Raw genomic sequence first — 19,238 nt, forward strand, 5'->3', positions numbered from 1 at the left:
ATCTGGGAAATGATTGGTGGCTTGGGAAGGGGCCATCTGGAGAACCCAGGACGGTAGAATCTGAAACTTAGCCCTGAGATTCTTCACACTGGGCTTATTTGGGCTTTAACAGTGACCACTACTGCTGTGGGCCTTTGCCAACACAGGGGATTTTGGGGGCAAGAGATTTATGGGGAAAGAAGGTGGAAGCTCTTGTGGGCTGCATTGTGGGAGACTAGGGAGACCAAGAGATGGCACAGTTCTCCTAAAAACATCATTGGGAGTGTGACATGGGCTCAGTCTAATAATGCCTTACTGACTTTCAGTTTGAAAATACGTTGCTTACTTGATAGGGTGACCATATGAAAAGGAGGACAGGGCTCCTGTATCTTTAACAGTTGCATAGAAAAGGGAATTTCAGCAGGTGTCATTTGTATATATGGAGAACCTGGTGAAATTCCCTCTTCAACACAACAGTTAAAGTGCAGGAGCTATACTAGAATGACCAGATTTTAAAAAGGGCAGGGCACCTGCAGCTTTAACTGTTGTGATGAAGAGGGAATTTCACCAGGTGTTGCATGCCTACAAGTGACACCTGCTGAAATTCCCTTTTCAATGCGACTGATAAAGATACAGGAGCCCTGTCCTCCTTTTCATAGGGTCACCTTAGGAGGAGCGACTTCAGATTACTCTTGTCTGTGGGCCCCGTCTGGGTGTCGGTCCTTCTAGACCTGGGTCTTGATAGAACCTGAGTTGGGGCCTAAGCGTTCAATAGGAGAGAGTTGCAAGAGGAAACCAGGAAGGGAGGCACTATAGCTCAGTGGTAGAACACCTGCCTTGCATACAGAAGGTCTCTGGTTCAGTCCCTGGCATCTTCTTAAAAGCATCAGGTATCAGGTGGAACCTAGGAGCCTGCCTTAGACCCAGCCAATGCTAGGGTGACCATATGAAAAGGAGGACAGGGCTCCTGTATCTTTAACAGTTGCATAGAAAAGGGGATTTCAGCAGGTGTCATTTGTATATATGGAGAACCTGGTGAAATTCCCTCTTCATCACAAGTTAAAGGCGCAGGAGCTATACTAGAGTGACCAGATTTAAAAGAGGGCAGCTTTAACTGTTGTGATGAAGAGGAAATTTCTCCAGGTTCTCCATATATTCAAATGACACCTGCTGAAATTTCCTTTTCAATACAGCTGTTAAAGATACAGGAGCCCTGTCCTCCTTTTCATATGGTCACCCTATTACTTGACCCTTTTGGGTCTGCAGCCAGCCACAACATAAAGAACAATAACCAAAGCTTGAACATCTTTTGCTTCAGGTTCTCCAGCTGGGTTCTGATATCCTTCCACAATACAAGCAAGAAGCTCCAAAGACTCCACCACATATCATTCTACACTACTGCGCTTTTAAAACCACCTGGGACTGGGTCATTTTAATTCTCACCTTCTACACCGCCATCATGGTTCCTTACAATGTGTCCTTCAAGGCAAGGCAAAACAACATTGCCTGGCTGGTCCTGGATAGTGTGGTAGATGTTATCTTCCTGGTGGACATCGTACTGAATTTTCACACCACCTTTGTGGGACCTGGTGGAGAGGTCATTTCCGATCCCAAACTCATCAGGATGAACTACCTGAAAACCTGGTTCGTGATAGATCTCTTGTCATGTTTACCTTATGACATCATCAATGCCTTTGAGAATGTGGATGAGGTAAGTCATTTAACCTTATTGGTCCTGGTTGGCTTGATTGTTGCTGCTGTAGTTGATAATATTCCTAACATGAATCACAATCAGAGTCTGGAGAACATAGGAAAAGCTGTGCTGGATCATACCAAAGGCCTATCTAGTCCAGCGTTCTGGTTTTTTATACCAAAATGTTTCACATTTTAAAATCTGTTTATATATGTATACGTTTAAGAAATTTAGAGCAATATTTTTTTCAAATTTAAATTTTAGATTTTTAGATATTTTTTTTTAGAATTTTAACTTTAACTTTAACACACTCCGGCTCCCCCCATTGCTCGCCCGCTGCCCCCGCTCGCTCACTCACCGCTACAGCTCCCCCCTTGCTCGCCCACTCACCGCCCGCTCCCTCCCGCTCCTGGCTTTGAAGCCAGGATGCTGCGGTTGTGGGGCGGGGCAGAGGCTTTGAAGCGGCACACCTGGAAGTGGCTTCCTGGCGCGCCGTACTGAAGCCTCCGCCTCCAACCCCAGCATCCTGGCTTCGAAGGAGCCAGGACGCTGGAGTTGGGCGGCGGCTGGGGCGGCGGCTTTGGAACAGCACACCCGGAGAGCAGCTTCCAGGTACGCTGTTCAGCGCCCTCGTTTGTTTGGTGCTCTAGGTGGCCGCCTGAGTTGCCTCTATGGCAGCACCGGGCCTGGGTGGGGGGAGCGAAGAAAGTAAATATATATTTTTTAAAACTTACCTTTTGGGCACGAGCATTCATGCGCTGCTGCTTCTTTAAGAAAATTTTAAAAATGGTGGGCATGACGCCTCTCCGTCTGAGGTTGTCGCATGCTGTGTGTAAACAGAGGGGGGAATCTCGCAATAAAACCATCGCGAGTTCACTCCTCCATCGCGGACTAAGAGGTAGGTCTAGCTAAGACCATAGAGAAAATCTTTGTATACTTTTATACGCTTGTATCATACTCTATACTTCCCCACCATACTAAGTGAAAAGGTGGTAATGTTTAGCCTGGAGAAGAGAAGATTGAGGGGAGACATGAGAGCACTCTTCAAGTACTTAAAAGGTTGTCACACAGAGGAGGGCCAGGATCTCTTCTCGATCCTCCCAGAGTGCAGGACACGGAATAACAGGCTCAAGTTAAAGGAAGCCAGATTCCAACTGGACATCAGGAAAAACTTCCTGACTGTTAGAGCAGTATGACAATGGAATCAGTTGCCTAGGGAGGTTGTGGGCTCTCCCACACTAGAGGCATTCAAGAGGCAGCTGGACACCCATCTGTCAGGGATGCTTTAGGGTGGATTCCTGCATTGAGCAGGGGGTTGGACTCCGTGGCCTTGTAGGCCCCTTCCAACTCTGCTATTCTATGATTCTATGATTCTAAACTTTCCTCATGGGTTACAGCACTGATGCTCCAAGCCCCTGATAATCTTGGCCACTTTTTTCTGCACCTTTTCTAGCTCATCAATATCCTTTTTCAGGTGCAGTGACCAGAACTGTGGTCAGTATTCCAAGTGTGGTCGCATCAGTATAAAAGCATGATGATCTTGGAAGATCTGGCCGAAATTGTCTAAATAAATGTGCAAGCTGAAGAAAAGAAAAGAAAAGAAATCAAGCTCCTGTTTGCTTGGCTTTCTAAAAATATGACACTGATGGCTTAGAAATTTAAAGGAGTTTTAAATCCCCCATCCAAAGTGGATGCTAAAAGGGAGAGATATTAAAGGAAGGAAGGAAGGAAGACAGAAAATAGGAGGATGAGATGCTCTGGGTTTTTATCTTCTGTGGTTGAGTTCTGTGGTTGTCTTTAGACAATTGACATGGCTGATTATTTTCCTGAATCTTTTTGTTTGTTTACAATATTTATACACTGCTTCTTTGTGAAGGAATACCCTCATCTTTTTTGAGAGTATTCCTTCCCAAAGAAGTTGTGTATAAATATTTTAAGCAAACAAAAGGAGCATATATTTAACCATTCCCCTCAACATCTAGCAGACAATTGCAACAATAAGCAACGAAGCAAGAGCAGCAGTCAAACCAAAAGAGGAAGAGATTTTAACAAAGCCTTTTGCTAATCATTCTTTACAACACCAAAGACGTTCAGCTTGATGCATGAGGACAGAGAGTAAATATGCCCACAAAATGATGTTTCTCCTTTTTAAATGAAGACACATAGCTTCCCTGATAGAGAGGCATCAATTTATCTGTTCGAAGAATGTTCAATTTTTAATGCCCACCCACGAGGTCTTTGCTAAATTTTTAGTGTTGTTCATCAGTGCCTTATTTTGTCCTTTCAGAGAGTGCTGTGCTTTTAAACAGCAGTGTGGAATCTTTGAGAAGGATGTTTAAACATGAGTAAGCAAGAAAAAGATCTGTGGTAGGGTCTATCCTGTCACTTTTATGAGGATAAGCCCGGTACTTATCATAGAATCATAGAATAGCAGAGTTGGAAGGGGCCTACAAGGCCACAGAGTCCAACCCCCTGCTCAATGCAGGAATCCACCCTAAAGCATCCCTGACAGAGGGTTGTCCAGCTGCCTCTTGAAGGCCTCTAGTGTGGGAGAGCCCACAACCTCCCTAGGCAACTGATTCCACTGTCGTACTGCTCTAACAGTCAGGAAGTTTTTCCTGATGTCCAGCCGGAATCTGGCTTCCTTTAACTTGAGCCCGTTATTCCGTGTCCACTACTTTGGGCTCATCTACACAAAGCAAGATATTCCAGTATGAAAGCAGTATGAAAGTGGTATATAAAAGACAGGAGCCACACTACTGCTTTATGGCGGTATTTAAGTGCACTACAGGATTTACACTGCTGCTGTATAGTGGTACTGAAGTGCACTGACAACTGTTGATGCCCATGACATATCTACACCAAGCAGGATATAACACTATGAAGGTGGTATGAAAGCAGTATATGGCATGTGTCATGGGCCCCAACAGTTGTCAGTGCACTTCAATACCGCTATAAAGCAGTCATGTGGCTCCTGCCTTTTATATACTGCTTTCAAACCACTTTCATAGTGGAATATCCTGTTGGTGTAGATGAGCCCAGGGTCACACTATTGCAATGAGTTGCAATGAAGGCAAAATCTATACTGAGCTCATGGGTGACAGGAATTTTACAGAGGGATATAAAGAGTAAAGCAGAATACTTCCTTGCTCCCAGCCCATATTTAACAGGTCTTCTTGTTCCACAGCCCTCAACTGTCACAACCGTGGGTCCTTTATGAGATGCAAATGAAACATCTTTCTTGAGAAGGGAGGACTCCTTGGTAGGATCTACACTACTGCTTTAAAATGGTTTATAACAGTAGTGACAACTGTTGGGGCCCAGGACACACTCCATATATAGTTTTCAAACCCTGTTAGGCCACAGCTAAACCTAAGGTTTATCCTGGGATCATCCAGGGTTCTCCCCTGCCTGAGTACTGGATCCCCTGTGAGTCACCTAGATGAACAGGTTTGACCCCTGGACGATCCAGGGATAAACCTTAGGTCTAGCTATGGCCTTAGTGTCATATCTTGCTTGGTGTAGATCTGGCCCTTGTGTGACAACTTTCTCTCCTTAATGGTGGTTTTTTTTCCTGATATGAAAGAAGATGGAAGAACTGATAGGAAGACTTGGGAGGGTTACAAATGGAAGACCACAAACAACAACATAATTTTGCATCAAGGTCTGGCATCAAGGGTAGCCATGTTCAGGCAGCTACGGCCCACTGACATGTAAGATGGACACTTATGAATCCTGCCCACCCCCCATAGGAAATATATCGCACACACAAAAAGGACAAAAGAGGACGCAGCTTTGTTTTAAAATGCCACGTGCTAATTTATATGTATAGATGCAAATTTAAAAATAATTATTGTAAGTTAGATATATAATGCATCTTACCATAGCGTGAAACCAGATAACCCGTGTGCCTTGCTCTGTCTGGCATCCAGGTGCTATGGATTGGCAGAATTAAGGCCCAACTCTTTCTTTGGAGGGCTCTTTATCATTAGGAAAGGAAAGGAACCTCTCGTGCAAGCATTGAGTCATTGCTGACTCTTGGAGGGACGCCAGCTTTCGCTGACGTTTTCTTGGCAGGCCTTATAGTGGGGTGGTTTGCCGTTGCCTTCCCCGGCCATTATTGCCTTTCCCCCAGCTACCGGGGTACTCATTTTACCGATCTTGGGAGGATGGAAGGCTGAGTCGACCCGAGCCGGCTGCCTGAAACCAGCTTCCGCTGGGATCGAACTCAGGCTGTGGGGAGAGTTTCGGCTGCAGAAACTGCTGCTTTACCGCTCTGCGCCACATGAGGCTACCTTTATCATTAGACTGGACATCAAATAGACAATACCCTCAAAATCGAAGGCTGCCCTTTGGTGGCAAACTTTTCAAATCGAGTAGGGATGGGCAACTTCAGGGGATCCCGGGCCATCTCTGCCCAGGAAAAGTAATCTACCTGGCGGGCAGGTGCACTGATCGGGAGAGAGGGTGGTGGCGGCGGGATTCCCCTGCTTCAGGTGGTGACCCGCGTTGGGCCTGGTGTGGCCATCGGCTTGTGTGGCAATAGCTCTGGAAGCATATTCATCTCCTGGCAGGCTGCATTGTTTTCTCTGGTAGCTCCCTATGTGGTATCTGCTCCCTACATTGCTGGAGCTGTCGGTCTTAACAAACTGTTCTGTTCTTGCTCAGGCACATATAAACAGATGCGTATAGCTACGAGTAATTGTTCTTGAAGAAAAATAATAACCGAAAAGGAGGGGGAATCCACAGTGTAGAAACACCGTTCCCTTGAGATGAATTTGGAAAACAAGCTGATAGCAGTTCCACTATACTGTGGGTTCAAATGGCTTGCATGAGTCGATGCTATAAGAAAAAGAGGCTAACTAGCTCTGGTGCTAAGAAATGTCAAAAGAAATTTCTTTATTTTTATCCGAAATATAAAAATATAAAAATTTTCAAAAAAAACGTTCAACCAAACTTGTACAATGCTCAACGTTTCAGATCCAGAGATCCTTCGTCAGGAGCTATAAGACATTCAAGTAATATATATATAAAGTCATATTACATTGTGAACAAGTTCATCCAACTTAAAATTAAATAAAAGGAACAGCATTAATAGTCTAATACAATATATGGACCTTTACACTAAGTTTTTACTAAGTCTGTGGCCTTAGCTAGACCTAAGGATTATCCCAGGCAAATGGAGGGGTCGTCCCTGCCTGCTCCCGGGATCACCTGTGTGTCATATGGATGCACAGGGATGATTCTGGGACAATCCCGGGATATAGGCCTGGTCTAGCTATGGCCATTGACTCATCCAGTATATAATTGCCGAGAGAACTGGTGAAGGGAGAATGAACTGCAAACCAGGAAGTTGATTGTCCCACTTACGGCAGGTAGCATCAGCTTAACTCTCATTCTTTCCCCTCCTCTGCAGCGCCACAAGCATCACATTCTCATTCTGTGCTGCACTCTGATATAACATTAATTAAACCGATTAATTGATTGATTTCCTACGCCCAACGGCCAACATTCTCTGGGTGTTGTCCTGAAAATATGTTAGCAGCCGTCTTGAAGTCATCCGAGTTAAGGCAGAATTAGAAGGCTAATGCTTCCTGCCGTCACTCTGCAGCCTGCCCGGGGGGGCAGGGGTGGGAAGGCACACTTTCAGCCATGGGACCAGCATGCAATCCTCACCGTCATTGGGCTAATGAAGCAGGGGGCAGCTTCAGTTAAAGGAAGAGAGAGAGAGAGAGAGAGAGAGAGATGGGGAGGGCAGTTTCAAGAAGCATTTTCCCCTTGGAATCTCTGGACTGGATCCACACTAAGGCCCTTTCTACACCTAAGGGTGTAGAGGAGGGGAGGGGGGGGTCAATCCCAGACTTACCTGTTTCCGGGATCATCCCTGTGTGTCTTAAACAGAAGTGCGACATCCCGGATGGGGGGAGGGCCATTGCGCCTGTCACGCCCGCATTTTAGAAAATCTAGGGTGACCATATTTGGGAAACCAAAAAAGAGGACACCTAGTGTGTGTGGGGGGGAAGCAGCTTTCTGAGTCCTGCAGAAAGTACGTTATTCCCCCGCCACCTTAAAGAACCCGATTGGAGTGGAGGAGGGGAAAGGATTTTATTCTGCACCACCACCATCCACTCCAATTGGGGCCTTTTCTATAATGTCCACGAATGACCCACTTTCCCCTTTAAGACCTCAATTGGAGCTCGGGGTGGGGGAATGATGTGCCTCAAGAAAGCATGTCATTCCCTCCTGCCATGCTAATGGCAGCCTTAAAGGGGAAGGTGTGTCATTCCAGGACATTATTGAAAATTATAGAAAATCCCCCCTGACACCATGGAAAGAACAAAAACCAGGACAAATCCGGGGAAATCCTGACAGTTGGTCACCCTAAGAAAATCAACACAGGAGCCAGCGCGCATTTGCGCTCCAGCGCAAAAGTAATTTTTTAAAAAAGCCTTGATCTCGCTCCCCCCCCAATGGCCTTGGATTCCTCCCATCCCGTCTCCTTCCATCTGCTGACCCCCGCTACTCGTGGGGAGAGGTGCCCACACCGCCTGTGGTCCTTGGGATCGTCCTGGGACCGCGGGGAAAAACAGGATAACTGAGGTCTCAGTTATCCCATGGAAATGGAGGGATCATTCCTCCCTGCTCCTGGGATCCCCTGTGTGTCATTTGGATGCACAAGAATGATCCAGGGATGATCCCTGGAAAAATGGCTGGTGTAGAAAGGGCCTAAGTCATACTTGGATTAGACCTTTTGAAATCAATGGTACATATATTAGTCTGTACCACTGATTTCAATGGGTTCAGTCTCAATGTGTCTACTCAAAGTATGTCAAAGTCTGGATCCATTCCCGCCCCCCAATTTTGCATGAAATAGTTGCCCCAAGCACTTTTAGCCCAGGCCTAGTTAGGCCTAGTTGCTGCTGCTGCTGTGTTTCCTCTTCCTCCTCCTCTACCTCCTCCTCCATCATCATTAATTTCTAACATCTGTAAACTGCTGTTCATACACTAGGCATCCAAAGGCAGTGTACAGAACCTACCATACAGGATTGTTGTAATAGGAGTGCCACCTGTCCCATACACATCCTATGGGCTCTGCTTCCTTGTGACCAGACAGATACGCTGCGACATTTTGTTGCAGATCTCACTTGTAATTTAATAATTCTGTTTTTTTAAAAAAAACGTTTCCATCAAGGGGGAATTGTCCAGTGGTTAAACAGATGCAAAAGTGCATCTCCTTCTAGTGCTCAAATGATAGAGGAACTGCATGAGTTAACATGGAATTATGATTTAACTGTTGAACAATCCCCTCTGACAAAGTTATGTGGAACACATGGAGAATTACTCATCAAATTAAACTTGTGCCCAGTTGGTTTTCCTGGTTGCTTTTTTTTATCTCAAAATGTCTCCAGGAGGCTGCCTCTTGTTTTTCAGGGGGAAGGGGCTGCTATTAAGAGTGAGCAAGATCTTCGTTTAATTTCGTTATTCCATTTGTTTTCATGATCAAAGCGTTCATTCATGTTGTTATTCATTTATTTGCTGTTCATTCATTTTCATAACTGGTTTGAAACTCGGTTATTAATTTTGCTTACTCTTCTCCATTTTCAATTCCCCGTTTATTTCGATGGGAGATCTAGCCAGTTTTCTTCTGCCTCTAACGTGGGTGTTTTCCATGCAACTGGCACAACGTTTCCAGTCATTTATTACTTTTACCTTCACCCCCAACCCCTGGGCCTAAAACATGTCAAATTTCAGACAGAATGGAAAGATGGCCCCTATTTTACAGGCAGTTTAAAAAGTCTCACAACCTGTAAGTTTCCCATTGGTTTACATGTGAGGCCGATATAGTTTTCTTTGGCTTCTAACCAGCGGTGTAGTGGTAAATGTAGAAGTCCCCGGAGACACCCCCACTCCCAAGGAGATTCCAAACATGTAGGTAGCTGTGTTGATCTCTCTTTCTCTCTCTCTCTCTCTCCAGTGGAGGCTCGTGACTCCTTTGTCAGTTAGATGGTGAATCCGCAGTCAGAACCAGTCATCCTAGAGTGCAGGACATGGAATAATAGGCTCAAGTTACAGGAAGCCAGATTCCGGCTGGGCATCAGGAAAAATTTCCTGACTGTTAAAGCAGTAGGACAATGGAACCAGTTACCTAGGGAGGTGGTGGGCTCTCCCACACTAGAGGCCTTCAAGAGGCAGCTGGACAACTATCTGTCAGGGATGCTTTAAAGTGGATTCCTGCATTGAGCAGGGGGTTGGACTCGATGGCCTTAGAGGCCCCTTCCAACTCTGCTATTCTATGATTCTATGAAACCTGGAGCAGATTTAATGCCCCACTTACATTAGAGCCACCAATCCCCCCCCTCTCTCTCTCTGTGTACCTAGCAGAAGTACATCACATAATATTCCATTTATCAAGATCAGCTGACTCTCATAGAATAAGCTGTCAAAGGGCAGTGTAGTGGTTGGCATGTTGGACTTCGGCTGGAGAGACCGGTGATTCATGAGAATGGGACAGAGAGGGACATAATGAGCTCTAGTACATCAGCGTTTTATCACACTTTCGTCCTGCCTTGTTTACCGTTTTGTCCTGCGATCCTCACACGACGTCGTCCCTGTTCTGCAGTCATCTTGCCCTCTATTTTTCGTGTTTTTCTGGGGTGGGGAAAGTGTGGCATTTTTTCTCCACATGGGATAAAACTATCTTTCCATCCCTGTGTGTTGCCATCCTCTTCCTATGTGGCAGAGTGCTCCTTCTTGGGTGTGTGTGCATTGAAGGGCGGTCTTACTGACGAAAGAGGAGGGTGGGGGCAGTTCTCCTCCAGTCCGTAGAACCACTAAACTAGGAAGGGGAGGGAGGGAGAGAGGACACACGAAGACCCCATGCAGAAGGGAGCATCATCTCACCCCTAAAGCCAGAAATGGCCTCCTACTCCATTACGCCAGTGCTTGTACTCCCCTGTTTTCTATATAAACGAGACAAATTTTTGAGGTGTTCCTTCACTCCTTCAAGGATTCAGAGCTGCCACATTTCAGGCAGTTTGGGAAAAGTGTCCTCATTTTATAGACCATTTTAAACACACACATTTCTGTCCGTTCCATTTCTCTCTGTCACCCATGTAGGCTGGTTCTAAGATGTATCCATTTTTCATCCCAAAAGAAAATGAAAAATAAATGAGAAGTCATTTGATTTTTTTATTTGGATTTCATTGCCTTGAATTCCAAACCATTTTTATAACTAAAACCAAATTAAAGGAATGAGGCTCATTTGTTTCATTTTTTATTCATTGTAAAAAGGAAAAAAAAAAAAATGAAATCACCCCGTTAGTTGATGCAACTAGAATCATAGATTTAGGCCGTTTCTACACCGGCCTTTTCCCTTCGGGGTTGTCCCTGGATGTTCCCTGTGCATACAAAAGACGCACAGGGACTCCCAGAGGTAGGGGGGATGGGCACAGGTCTTCCCAGGGTTAAAGAAACCCTGGGAAACCCTGATTCTTCCAGTGGTCCCAGGATCATCCCGAGACTGTGGCAGGTGTGGGCGGCCATCCCTCCTGGTGTCCACTTACTCACGAGTAAGTGTGACATCAGAAATGGGCAGAGAGCCACGCCGCGTCTATCGGGAAGGGGTGGCAACAATTTTGCCACCCCTGGGATGGCAGGGAGGGAGTTTGGGGGGCGGTTTTGGGTAGTTGTTTTTTAAAAAAGCAGCACTCACATTTTCGATGGAGCAGGGCCTTGCTCTTGCATGACCAGCCCCTATGCTTTTTTTTTTTTTTTTAAAAAAGGCACCCGCACCGTCCCTGGACGTGGCACAGTCATGTGGACCCAGAAGGAGGATCTCAGAACCAGGAAATCTCAAGATCCTCCCTCTTCCTCCCGGAAAGCCGGGAGGTGTAGAAAGGTCCATAGAATCATAGAGGCCATTGAGTCCAGCTCAGTCCAGGAATCCAGTTTAAAGTATCCCTAACAGACAGATTTCCAGTCTCTGCTTAAATACCTCCAGTGACAAAGATGTTTTTCCTGATGTTCAGCCAAAATTGCCTTCCTGTAACTTAAGCCCATTATTTTACATCGTGGATGACAAAGACAGGGATGTTGTGGGCGCCCGAGTGAATCTGACGGACTCCCCGGGTCTGGCCCCCTGGACTGGGTTGGTCACTGCAGCGCATTTGCGGACCCGTGCTCAGAGTGGCCACAACAAGTGCTCACCAGCCACCCACCTTGTCCAGAACTTCCATTGTGCACCACAATGGAGGCTCCGGAAATTATGTATCCCCCCTGTTGCATAAATGGTGGCTGTAAAGTCCCCATTGATGCAAGAGTAAAAGTGTGAATGCTCTGCTTGTGTCTTTACTCTTGTGTAAATGGGGAGGTGTGATCAGCACAGACTAGAGAGGAACTATTACTTCCCATGATTTTGGAACTATGCTTCTGTTTATGCAACCTAATATTACATCTGTCTTTTTTTGCAGAGTCATATTTGCAGAGTCATATTCAAGATCCTTTTCACAAGTTATCCCCCATCTTATACCTGTGCATTTCCTTTTTTTTTCCTAAACAAAGAATTTTGCACTTGTCTCTGATAAATGTCATTCCATTATTTTCTGCCCTATTTTCTTACCTATCAAGATCATTTTGAATTTTGTTTCTGTTTTCTAAGATGTTAGCTATCCCAACCATTTTGGAGGGCGGCGGGGTGGTGGTGGTCATCTGCAAATCTGAGGAGCATTTCCCCACCTCTCCCTTCAAGCCACTGATTCATAGAATCGTAGAATTGTTGAGTTAGAAGGGACCTCAAGATCATCTAGTCCAACCCTCCACAATGTGCAGAAAAACCGATTAAACCATCCACGAGAGGTGGTTGTCCAGCCTAGGGTGACCAACTCACCAGTTTCCCCCAGGAATCTCTGGCTTCAGGAGGAAATTTGAAATTACTGCAAAATGTCTGGAAAAGGCACATGTGTGTGTGTGTGTGTGAGCAGGTTGCACATTTTTTGGGCCTCTGGAAAGTGCACAGATTGCCTATGCCATTAGCATGGCTGGACAATCTGCACAGTTTCCGTCGGCCTAGTAAACACGTGCCCGGCTCGCCCCCCCTTACCCTTGCCAATTGAGGCTGAAAGAGTCTCTTAATGTTTGCATTAAGAAACCCATTCAGCCTCAATTGGCACAGGTGTGTGTGTGTGGGCGAGCCAGGTGTGTTTGCTGGGCCTTGCGCCACTCCCAGAAGTCCTCCTTTTCACGTGACATCTGGAAGAGTCGGGTTAAGCCACCATGTGAGCACCAGCTTCCTCAACTCCCCTAGATGATGCGTGAGAAGAAGGACTCCTGGGAGAGTTCGGGAAGCCGCCATTCGCTGGCTAGCCTACAGACCATGCACCTTCCTTCCGCTTTGATCTTTTGCATCCTGAGCTGGCTACTGATCTTTTAATTTTTTTTTTTAAAAAAACAAACTCTTAGGAGATGGAGGCCATGGCTAGACCAGGCCTATATCCTGGGATCATCCTGGGATCATCCCTGTGCATCCAAAAGACACACTGGGGATCCCGGGAGCAGGCAGGGACGACCCCTCCATTTGCCTGGGATAATCATAGAATCATAGAATAGTAGAGTTGGAAGGGGCCTATAAGGCCATCGAGTCCAACCCCCTGCTCAATGGTCTAGCTAAGGCCGGAGTTTGGAAAATGTCAATCATTCGACTATGGCCGTAGCTAGACCCAAGGTTTATCCCAGGATCATCCCGGATTCGTCCCTGCCTGAGCGCTGGATCCCCTGTGTGTCACCTAGATGAACAGGTTTGACCCCTGGATGATCCAGGGATAAACCTTAGGTCTAGCTATGGCCTTAGATGAACAGGTTTGACTCCAGGACAATCCTGGGATAAACCTTAGGTCTAGCTACGGCCTATGTGCACCAGTGATATATGGAACTTTTTCCCCTATGGGAATGACATTTGTCATTCACATTTGTCAAATACTGTAAATTCACTGGTGTTCAAATGGGATGTGGATACTTAGATTCACAACGGAAGTTGTTGATGTCAGAGTGAAAATGTAGATATACCTACCAGAAGATGACAAGTCAGGGAGAGAATAGCACACTTGGAAAAGAATATGGATGACAAGTACCACAAGGATGATGAAGTGGACATGCAATGGAGAGACATATCGACATGATAAATGGGAGATTAGGTGCAGAGAATAAGAAATATCAAAAAGACAGCCAAACTACAGGGAAGAATGTTTTGACAGAAATGCTGTTGTGTTGTGTCCAACGAAGAGAGGACCAGGTCTCTCATATTACTTGCTTCAGGTCAGCCGTGCTGTGCACCAAGGTCAGCTATACTGTTCTGCCTCACGTGGCAGAATTTCAGGGTGACAGATGACCCAAGGAATTGATATCTGGGTGCTGCTGTGAGTTTTTTTTAAAAAAAACATCTTGGTTTTAGTGTTGAGGGGAACCATTTGGTGCTCTGCTGGAGGCAGCAAAAATGTCTTGGATCAGCACTGTTCTGGAGAAGATGCTTACTCTGCTTTTCTGGAGAAGATGCTTTTGATGACTAGAAGATGCTTCTTTAAGGAGCATTGATGGATGGTGGCTATGAACTATGATTCACTGTCGTAGCTGAAGGGGACAGTTGGGTGCTGGAACATGGCAGAAAACATGGCAGAAAAGGAGATAGAAGTCTGTTTTTTGCAGCTGGCTGGAAGGAGCTTTTTTTCAGGGGCAGGGGAAAATAATCATAGTAGTAGTAAATTATGCATGGTGTGGAGAACGTGGATAGGGAGTCATTTTTCTCCTTTTCCCACAATAGTAGGGCCTAATCTACACCAAGCAGGATATTTCACTATGAAAGCAGTATATAAATTATTATTATTATTATTATTATTATTATTATTATTATTATTTATTTATTTATTTATTTATTTATATAGCGCCATCAATGTACATGGTGCTGTACAAGCAGGATATAGCACTATGAAAGCAGTATATGGTATGTGTCAATGGGTCCCAATAGTTGTCAGTGCACTTCAATACTGATATAAAGCAGTAGTGTGGCTCCTGCCTTTTATCATAGAATCATAGAGCAGCGGAGTTGGAAGGGACCTACAAGGCCATCGAGTCCAACCCCCTGCTCAGTGCAGGAATATACCACTGTCATACTGCTTTCATAGAGCAATATCCTGCTTGGTGTAGATTAGGCCTAGAACCCAATGGGGTCATCCCATGAAGCTCATTGCGGGGGGTGGGGGGTGGGGGGAGATTCAGGACAGATAAAAACAAGCATTTCTTCACACAGTACATAGGTAAACTATGGATTTCACTTCCACAAGGCATAGTGATTGCCACCCATTTGGATGGCTTTAAAATGGGGTCGGATAAATTCCTGGAGGATAAAGCTATCCATGGCTACTAGTCCTGATGGCTATGTGCTACCTCCAGTATCAGAGAGAGTAAGCCTATATGCAATAGTTGGTGGGGAACATGGGTGGGAGGGTGCTGTTCCACCCATGTTCTGCTTGTGGGTTCCTGATCCACAGCTAGTTGGCCATTATGGACTAGATGGACCTTTGGACTTTTTCTTCTTAGAGCAGTATGACAATGGAACCAATTACCCAGGGAGGTTGTGGGCTTGCCCACACTAGAGGCCTTCAAGAGGCAGCTGGACAAGCATCTGTCAGGTTTGCTTTAAGGTGGATTCCTGCATTGAGCAGGGGGTTGGATTCAATGGCCTTGTAGGCCCCTTCCAACTCTGCTATTCTATGATTCTCCTCCTCCTCCTCCTCCTCCTCCTCCTCCTCCTCCTCCTCTTCATCTTCATCATGATGATGATGATGATGATGATGATGATGATGATGATCTGTTAAGAAGATGGGTTAGTGCAGTTTTTACAGGTAGCCATGTCATACAACTCCAGCATTCTTTACAGAAGCAATCCATGGCAGAGAAACTGCCACATTCTGGTCTTCTGCTGGCAGTGAGACAGGTGTGTGTGTGTGTGTGTGTGTGTGTGTGTTTGTTTGTTTGTGTGTATGGCAGTTTTGGAGCTGTCTGGCTCTCTTTCCCAGCTCCAACGATATGACAGGAGGGATTGGAGGGCTGTGGATCCAGCAGATACAAAGCCCGATCCACCCGTGGAATGCCCTGTTGCTGCTGTTACAGCGCTGCTGGCAGAGCGAGAAGAGGGAATGTGAAGAAGACCTGGTTTGTCCTAAAGCCTCGGAACTATAGGACTGAATGCTTAATTTAAATGATTAATTCTTTATTCCTGGATAATAATAAGGATGATGATGGTATTTCTACCAATTACCAAAATCATTCCTGGTCCCAAATTGGTTATATTATTTTCAGAATGGACAAGATGTTCATGGAAATTGTAATTTATATCAGCTGTGCAAAAAACAAACAAACAAACAAACAAAAAAAAACACGCCGCAGAGCTTCTAGCCCAAACGTATTTTAAATTACACACTTGCCTACATCATCAGTTAATCAATGATGGCCAAATATAAACCCACAGGAAGCTGACTTACATTTAGTCAGACCATGGGTCCATCGAGGCCAGTATTGTCAACACTGACTGGCAGCAACAGCTCTCCAGGGTTTCAGGAAGGAGTTTTTCCTGCCCTATCTGGAGATGCCCAGGATCGAACTTGGGACCTTCTGCATGCAAAGCAAGTGCCCAGAATCAGAGGCAGTAAGCTTGTATACCCCAGTTGCTGGGGAACATGGGTGGGAGGGTACTATTGCACTGTGTCCTGCTTGTGGGTCCCTGGTCGACAGCTGGTTGGCCACTGTGTGAAGAGATTGCTGGACTACATGGACCCCTGGTCTGATCCAGCAGGGCTCTTCTGTTTTTATGCCCCCCTCCCCCGAGCTATAGCCCCTCATTTTAAAGTTTGAAAAATAAATAATGGTGTCTTACAATAGGAACAGAAATGCATTCAAAAATACATGCAATAAAAGAGATAAGTAAAAACGTAATCAAAGCATCATAAGGACAAAGATCACACTGATCTGATCTGGAGCAGATTAAAATGCCTGGGGAAATCTAAATTGTGGGCTGGTCCTGGCAGTTCATCAAGATAGTTAGTCTGAGAAGTGCATTCCAGAGCTGGGGTGCCACGAATGGAAAGGCCCTGTCTGCAGTAGCGACCTGCTGCACTTCTCCCTGAGCGGGCAGTGAAATCAGGGCCTCAAAAGAGAATGTGAAGGTCCTAGCAGGAAGATGTAGGGCAGCCATCTCCAGTCTGGTGGCCATTGGACTACAACTTTCATCAGCCCCAGCCAGCATGGCCAACGGACATGTATGATGGGAGTTACGATTCCAAACATCTGGAGGACACTAGGTTGGGGAAGGATGATAGAGAGACAGGCCCTTAGCCCAAGTGATGAAGGTCGAAATCAGTGTGGTGTAGTGGTTAGAATGTTGCCTGACACTCCAAAGACACGGGTTCTAGTCTCCGCTCAGTCATGAAACTCACTGGGTGACTTTGGGTTGTTGTGAGGATAAAGTGGAGAGGAGGAGGAGGATCACATGTGCCATCTGTGGCTCTGTAGAGGAAAGGCAGGATATAAACGTAACCAATTAATTAATAAATAAAGCCAGTATTTGAACTGGGACTAGAAATGGACTGGGAGCCAGTGGAACTGGCAAAGTGCTGGCAGGATACGCTCTGAGCAGCTGGTCCTGCTTAGAACTCCTGTAGCTGCACACCGAGCTAAGTTAAGTTTCCAGACTGTGTTCCAGGGCAACCCCAAGAACAACACATTGCTGTAGTCCAAGCAGAACATTACCAGGACATTGGTGCCAGGCTATCTCTGTCCAGGTAATGTCATAGTTGGCAAACCCACCTAAGCTGGTGAAAGCTGCAACTTGTGCCTCCAGTGTTGAAGGTGAGCCAAGGAGCACCTGAATCAGAATAGTATGAACACTGTTTTCTTCTGTAAAGCTTTCCTGGTTGGTTGCCCAGAGGCAGTTCCCGCTTGCCACACATAACCAGAGAGTGGAGGTGGGTGGTTCCCATGTCAGTGGGGCGGGGAATCCGCTCCGGGTTTCTGTCAGAACCAGTCCAAACTGGCTTCACACCTTGGATAGATCCTTTAGAGTTCTGACTGAAACCTGGAGTGGATTCACTGCCCCAATGACACTGGAGCCACCAGCCTTCACTGTAACCAGGTGATGTAGGGTGCCTATGTATGCTACTTCATAAAGGACAGGCCTCTATTTGAAGGTCTGTCCAGTCCCAGTCCAGTGTAAAAATAATGAACTGTAAGGTGGGAGAGCACAAGTAATCCCTCATCACCTTAGAATCATAGAACCATAGCATAGTTGAGCTTAAGATGACCCTATGGAAAAGAGGACTGGGGCTCCTGTATCTTTAACAGTTGTATTGAAAAGGGAATTTCAGCAGGTGTCATTTGTAGGCATGCAGCACCTGGTGAAATTTCCTCTTCATCACAACTGTTAAAGCCACAGGAACCCTGCCTTCTTGACCAGATAGACCTGCAGCTTCAACTATTGTGATGAAGAGGGACTTTCACCAGGTGCTGCATGCATTCAAATGACACCTGCTGAAATTTCCTTCCCTATGCAACTGTTAAAGATACAGGAGTCCTATCCTCCTTTCCTTATGGTCACCCTAGTTGAGCTGGAAGGGGCCTATAAGGCCATCTAGTCCAAACCCCTGCTCAGTGCAGGAATCCACATTAAAGCACCTAGATGGCAGAATGAGGAGGCACACAGCTCACCTGGTGGTACCCTATGAAGATGCTACATATTCTATTACAATTGAACTTGCTGTAATTCTTTCTAAGTTTACATGTATAGACATAAATCAGTCTGTGCAAATTTGGTGCAAATGAGTGCCTTTCTTTTTGTTGATTGGTTCCCTCTCCTTTGGCTCTGCGGGTGGCCAACCTACAGGTGAGTGGCCATTTACAAGCCTAGTTTAGATAAAGGAAACCAATTTTCAGTGAATCTGATTTCTGTTGCCGATGTGATGGATGAGGATGTAGCTCTCTTCATTTACTCAGTTGCGGCTCGAGAAACCTCAGTGCATTAACCTTCGCTGCGGGTACCGTGGCAGGCTTCACAAACGGAAAGCTAACACAATTAGCTCTCTGAAATACTACCATTTACTGTAATTTACTGGAAAGGGTTAGTTCTCCTAAAGCCTCTTGCATGGAACGTTTATGAGCATGGATTCCAGTAGGCTATAGAAGATGGACATGAATGGATGAGTGTAATAAGCAAGCAACGCTAATGCTAGTAGGTAAAGATGAATCCTCACTTCTTTAGACATAGGATGGCCACTTTTCCATCATAAAAAAGGAGAAGGTACATTACCCAAACTGGGACACCCAGCCAATTTTCATATTATTTGTATATGCAAATGTATATGCATAAATGCAAAATTATAATGCATTATTAGACTTTAAATATAAATATGGTACATTCATAGAATAATAGAATCGTAGAATAATAGAGTTGGAAGGGGCTTATAAGGCCATCGAGTCCAACCCTCCGCTCATTGCAGGAATCCACCTTAAAGCATATCTGACAGAT

At 45.6% G+C, this 19,238-nt stretch overlaps 1 protein-coding gene across 1 annotated transcript in view; it reads left to right on the forward strand.

The window, feature by feature from the left end:
* Positions 1 to 19,238, forward strand: part of KCNH5 (potassium voltage-gated channel subfamily H member 5) — a 231,592-nt gene that overhangs the window by 61,582 nt on the left and 150,772 nt on the right. Inside the window, exon 6 of the mRNA XM_063118135.1 lies at positions 1,298 to 1,690. Coding sequence (XP_062974205.1) covers positions 1,298 to 1,690 — 393 coding nt within the window. The remainder of the gene's footprint in view (positions 1 to 1,297; positions 1,691 to 19,238) is intronic.

This window comes from Elgaria multicarinata, chromosome 2, assembly GCF_023053635.1.
Source record: "Elgaria multicarinata webbii isolate HBS135686 ecotype San Diego chromosome 2, rElgMul1.1.pri, whole genome shotgun sequence".
In the NCBI taxonomy this organism is placed as follows: domain Eukaryota; kingdom Metazoa; phylum Chordata; class Lepidosauria; order Squamata; family Anguidae; genus Elgaria; species Elgaria multicarinata.